At 36.7% G+C, this 6,000-nt stretch overlaps 1 protein-coding gene across 2 annotated transcripts in view; it reads left to right on the top strand.

The window, feature by feature from the left end:
- The window catches only part of RABGEF1 (RAB guanine nucleotide exchange factor 1), a 35,817-nt gene that overhangs the window by 12,358 nt on the left and 17,459 nt on the right, over positions 1-6,000 (top strand). Inside the window, exon 3 of one of the 2 annotated variants that reach the window (XM_007452646.1) lies at positions 3,562-3,728. In XM_007452646.1, the coding sequence (XP_007452708.1) occupies positions 3,562-3,728 (167 nt within the window). Of the gene's footprint in view, positions 1-3,558; positions 3,729-6,000 lie in introns of both variants that reach the window. The other variant, XM_007452645.1, reaches the window with a different exon arrangement.

Raw genomic sequence — 6,000 nt, 5'->3', positions numbered from 1 at the left:
CGAACCCATGTCCCCTGCATTGGCAGGCAGACTCTCAACCCCTGCGCCACCAGGGAAGCCCTGTAGACTTTTTAATGATGGCCATTCTGACCGGTGTGAGGTGGTACCTCATTGTAGTTTTGATTTGCATTTCTCTAATAATTAGCAGTGGTGAGCATCTTTTCATGTGCCTTTTGGCCATCTGTTTTTCTTCTTTGGAGAAATGTCTATTTAGGTCTTTTCCCCATTTTTTGATTGGGTTGTTTGTTTTTTTGTTACCAAAAAACATTCTTAGAAGGTGATCAGTTGTATGAGCTGTTTGTATATTTTGGAAATTAAGCTCTTCTCAGTTGTTTGGTTTGCAGATATTTTCTCCCAGTCTGTAGGTTGTCATTTTGTGCCTTTTGGTTTCCTTTGCTGTGCAAAATATTATGGGTTTGATTAGGTTCCATTTGTTTATTTTTGCTTTTATTTCTATTGCCTTGGGAGACTGACCCAGGAAAACATTGGTGCAATTTATGTCAGAGAATGTTTTCCCTATGTTCTCTTCTAGGAGTTTTATGGTGTCATGTCTTACACTTAAGTCTTAAAGCCATTTTTTTTTTTTTTTTTTTTTTGTGGTACACGGGCCTCTCACTGTTGTGGCCTCTCCCGTTGCGGAGCACAGGCTCCGGACGTGCAGGCTCAGTGGCCATGGCTCATGGGCCCAGCCGCTCCGTGGCATGTGGGATCTTCCCAGAACGGGGCACGAACCCGTGTCCCCTGCATCGATAGGCGGACTCTCAACCACTGCGCCACCAGGGAAGCCCCTTAAAGCCATTTTGAGTTTATTTTTGTATATGGTGTGAGAAGGTGTTCTAACTTTGTTGATTTGCGTGTGGCTGTCCAGCTTTCCCAACACCACTTGCTGAAGAGACTATCTTTTCTCCATTGTATATTCTTGCCTCCTTTGTCTTTGTTTTGGTGTGTGTGTGTGTGTGTGTGTGTGTTTTGTTTTGTGGCTGCACTGCTTGGCATGTGGGACCTTAGTTCCCTAACCAGGGATTGAACCCATGCCCCCTGCAGTGGAAGCGTGAAGTCTTAACCACTGAAGCACCAGGGAAGTCCCTCTTGCCTCCTTTGTCGAAGATTAATTGACTGTAGGTGTGTGGGTTTATTTCTGGGCTCTCTGTTCTGTGCCATTGATCCATATGTCTGTTTTTGTGCCAGTACCACACTGTTTTGATTACTGTAGCTTTGTAGTATTGTCTGAGGTCTCAAAGGGTTATGCCCTCAGCTTTGTGCTTTTTACTTAGGATTGCTTTGGGAATTCTGGGTCTTTTATGGCTCCATATAAATTTTAGGATTTTTATTCTAGTTCTGTGAAAAATTTCTTGGATAATTTGATAGGGATCACATTAACTCTGTAGATTGCTTTGGGTAGTATGGCCATTTTAACAATATTAATTCTTCCAATCTAAGAGCATGGGATATCTTTCCATTTATTTGAATTATCTTCAGTTTTCTTTATCAATGTTTTATAGTCCTCAGCATGTAAGTCTTTTACTTCCTTGGTCAGGTTTATGCCTAAGTTTTTTGTGGTTTTTTTTTTTTTTTTGATGTGATTTTAAAGGGTTTTTGTTTGTTTTTACTTTTCTGATATTTCATTGTTAGTGTAAAGAAATGCAACAGATTCCTTTATGTTAATCCTGTATCCTGCTACCATGCTGAATTTGTTTATCAGTTCTAGTAGTTTTTGTTTGGAGTCTTCAGGGTTTTCTGTGTATAGTATCATGTCGTCTGCATATAATGACAATTTTACTCTTCCAATTTGGGTACCTTTTATTTCTTTTTCTTGTCTGAATTCTGTGGCTAGGACCTCCAATACTATGTTGAATAGAAGTGGTAAGAATGAGCATCCTTGTCTTATTTCAGATTTTAGCAGGAAGGCTTTCAGCATTTCACCGTTGAGTATTATGTTGGTTGTGGGTTTGTCATAAATAGCTTTATTATGTTGAGATATGTTGCCTCTATAGCCATTTTGGTCAGAGTTTTTATTGTGAATAGATGTTGAATTTTATCAAATGCTTTTTCTGCATCTGTTGAGATGATCATGTGGTTTTGTCTTTTCTTTTGTTGTTGTGGTGTATCACATTGATTTGTGTACGTTGGAAAAGGGTTTTTTTGAAGTGAGAGGTGGAATCTTTAGTTTGACCTGTGTAGTTAAGGTATATTTTTACATGATCTGTGCATGTTTGTCTCACTTGAATAAACCAGTCACTCTAATAGGGGTAATACTTTTATTATTTTAAAACTTTATTGCTGCTACATCATTAAAATGTATTTCAGATACTAAAGTTCAAAAAATAAGGTTGTAAGAAATTACTCTGAAACAGATTCACAGATATAGAAACAAATTTATGGTTACCAAAGGAGAAAGGGGGTAGGGGAGGAATGAATTAGGAGTTTGGGATTAGCAGATACAAACTATTGTATATAAAATAAACAAGGTCCTACTGTATAGCACAGGGAACTATATTCAATATCCTGTAATAAACCATAATGGAAAAGAATATGAAAATATGTTTATATGGATATATAACTGAATCACTTTGCTGTACACAAGAAACTAACACAGCATTGTAAATCATCTATACTTCAGTTAAAAAGAAAGAAATTGCTCTGAGAAAGCATGTAATAGGTTGATTTTACTACCTACAAAAGGTACTTTTTCTTCCTAATTATCTTTTTTTGTGTGTGTATAGAAAAGTATCATGGGTATATGAGATACTTTAATTCCTTTCAGGTATTGCATTAGAGAGCACAATTCAAAATCAGGAGGCTTAGAAGGTGATCAGAAACCAAGTGATATTTCATGTTTTCTGAGAGCACTTACCCTATTACAACACCCTTATCTCTGTTATGTAAAGGTCTTATTTTCCTTTCAGTGTATTTATTTGAGGAGGGCAAAGAGTTGTGTGGCCAACTGATTGGACAGTGGGGTTTTTTTTGCTTCTCTTGCCTCTGCTCTGTCATGGTCACTGTGCTACTTTGGATGCATACTTTCACTTTGAGCAGTATGACTTGAAGTTTGAATGGTGGGTAAATAATTGTTCATCTCCACATAAAAATTGTTCATTTCTTTGCCTTTTTGGCAAATCAGGTGGATTTGGGAAGGTTGTCTAGCATAAGTCATCTATAATTTTTGTGCTTCTACTGATTGTTATTTTACATGTTGACTGGTTTTGTAAATTCATGCAGTCGTTGAGAGAGTTGTTCAAGATAGCAGTGCCATGTCAGTGTTAACGATTAAATATATAGATCAAAGCATGATATATTTTGGCTAAGAAGATACTCATAGAGCACCTTTATTTGAATAGGAGTATCTTTTAGATATGTAGTTTTATCTAATTGTACTTCCTACTCATAAAATAGATTTAGCTTACTTTAAGGAAAATCCAAATATTTAAACATAAAATCATTTAAATTCAAGTTTAACTTTGATTTAGCATAATTTAAATAATCTTAAATTAGATACTGAAAGTAATTCCATGCATGGCTCATCTGTGTGATGAAACTTACTATGTTTAATTTTCCCAGCAGAAATTCAGGAACCAAAAGCTCCCAGTCCTTCTATAAACCGGCAAACCAGCATTGAAACGGATAGAGTGTCTAAAGAGTTCATAGAATTTCTCAAGACCTTCCACAAGACAGGCCAAGAAATCTATAAGCAGACCAAGCTGTTTTTGGAAACAATGCATTACAAAAGGGTAGGTTGAGAACCACTTAGAAACATAGAGTTTTGGTTTTAGGAAAGGTCTTAGAGATAATGTAGTGCAACTTTGTCATTTTACAACTGTGAAAATAAAGACCAGAAATGTTAAGTGACTTTACCTGAGAAATGTCACTGAACCAAGTTAAACATGCCTCCTAGGCTAATACTTTTCCTCTGCAACTCAATGGTGTTTGGATCATCTTCGCATGGAACGTCTGGCATCAGAGCTACTTATATTGTGTACTTTAGTAATATGCCTTCCTAACTTGTCACCTTGTAAATAGTGTAAACTGCCAAGACAGCCATAGTAGACCTTGAACTCTAAGTAACAGTCATTAGACCAATAGTAATCATTTTAGGTTTATTTAGTTTTGTTTTGTATTGATTTTTAATTTTCCTCTCCTTGCTCAGGTAGAGAAGGGAAAGCTAAAATTTAAACATTGAAAGGGACCTTAGCAACTTTATAGTTACCGTCCCTTTCTTTTACAGGTGGGGAAGTTGAGAGCCAGAGAGGATAAGTGACTTGTCCAAGGTCACTTGGATAACACCTTGTGTCTTCCACACATGTGTCTTTGACCTGTACTTTCTAACCCATAATTTCAACAATGAACCACTCTTGCCCACATCTTTTTCCTCTTCATTCCTATTTTCTCCAGTCCTAGTGTATGCCCAGTGGTAAGCAACCTTTTTACCACATATGGGTCAAGTCTAGAAAATTAAGTATTTTCAGAATTACATTAAATTTTTTTCAGCCATTTTATCTTTATCAGGAAACATTTAATATCACTACTGAGATTTTTTTTTTTTTTAATTTCCTCATTCCCAGAAGGTATCTCTTTTGGCTGAAATTTCATTCAGCACCTACATAATCCACAGACATTGCAGTATTGCAATGTAATGCTTGACTTTTCAACAAATGTTTGCTAAGACTCTTCAGAAGCTGAAGGGTTTATTTATTTATTTATTATTTTATTATTTTGCGGTACGCGGGCCTCTCACTGTTGTGGCCTCTCCAGTTGTGGAACACAGGCTCCGGACGCGCAGGCTCAGCGGCCATGGCTCACAGGCCCAGCCGCTCTGCGGCATGTGGGATCTTCCCGGACCAGGGCACAAACCCGTGTCCCCTGCATCGGCAGGCAGACTCTCAACCACTGCGCCACTAGGGAAGCCCAAGGGTTTATTTTTTTACCCTTTTTTCTTTTTGATTAATCTCATTAGCTGCTTAATAGTCCCTTGTAGTCCCTTTTCACATTCTTTAAGAGATATTTCTGTTACACACGAGCCAGGCAGGCAGTGACATCATTAACACAGAATTCATTTATGTTGAACATACAGTTGTCATCAGCTACTTTTTTCTTCTTTGAAGTCACCACAGCAAGAATTTAAATTTTATTGAGAAAATGAGAAGGTGGGGGAGGGAGTGGGGTGCTAAGAAGAAGCTAAAGAAGAATTTACAAGGTTTAGTTTTTTAAACATATTATTGTTACATATTTAGTTTACATAACTAGAATTTAAGAGAACCACTGTGAGAACCAAGCTTCAAATAGGTTTAAGAGTGGCCATGGACTCAGGGATGTATATGGTCATCAGTGAAATGAAGAATGTCTAGATTTCTTTGTCATTTGGATGAAAAACTGTATGTGCCCAGGGTAATTTTAAAACATTATATAGACTCAGCTAGATGTTCACCTTTCCCATCATAACATGAAAACCATATTTTCTAACTTAATAAGCTCCCTGACTTGGTAAAAAAATTTTTCCCCACAAATATATTCATACGAAAATATTTTCAAAACACACAGACCACAGTTAAATCAAAGTAAATAAGACTCCTAGAGAAACTCTTTTGCTGCCCAAACTGTTTAAATCCTGCCCTTGCTAATTGTTGATAAATCCCTTGCATACATTTTCCCCTGTTCTGAAAGTGTAGCTTGCCCCATTTTTAAAAGTATAACCTTTGTAACCCTCTGCTGCCTCAAAATTTAGACCCTTTAATTTATTGGATATTGCATTAAAGCTTTTTAATAAATGAACTTTCTGGGTTTTTCAATGCTGATTTTAAAACACGATTTCTTTATTAGTAGTAGTTCAAGTATGCTCTTTTTCCTTGCGAAGGAAGCAGTCAAGCACAATGTTAAGACCTTTTGCTGATTTCAGTGTTCTTTTCCCAGCCATTCATTCTGTAAAAGTCTGGTATTGATTATATTATATACTTAAAGTTTTTCTGATATTAATTCTCCTGAAAAACTGTTTTCTAAACCTGAATG

The sequence above is a fragment of the Lipotes vexillifer genome, unplaced genomic scaffold, assembly GCF_000442215.2.
Source record: "Lipotes vexillifer unplaced genomic scaffold, Lipotes_vexillifer_v1.1 scaffold426, whole genome shotgun sequence".
In the NCBI taxonomy this organism is placed as follows: Eukaryota; Metazoa; Chordata; class Mammalia; order Artiodactyla; family Lipotidae; genus Lipotes; species Lipotes vexillifer.
Note: the sequence above shows the minus strand (reverse complement) of the source record. Positions and strands in the feature narration are given on the sequence as shown.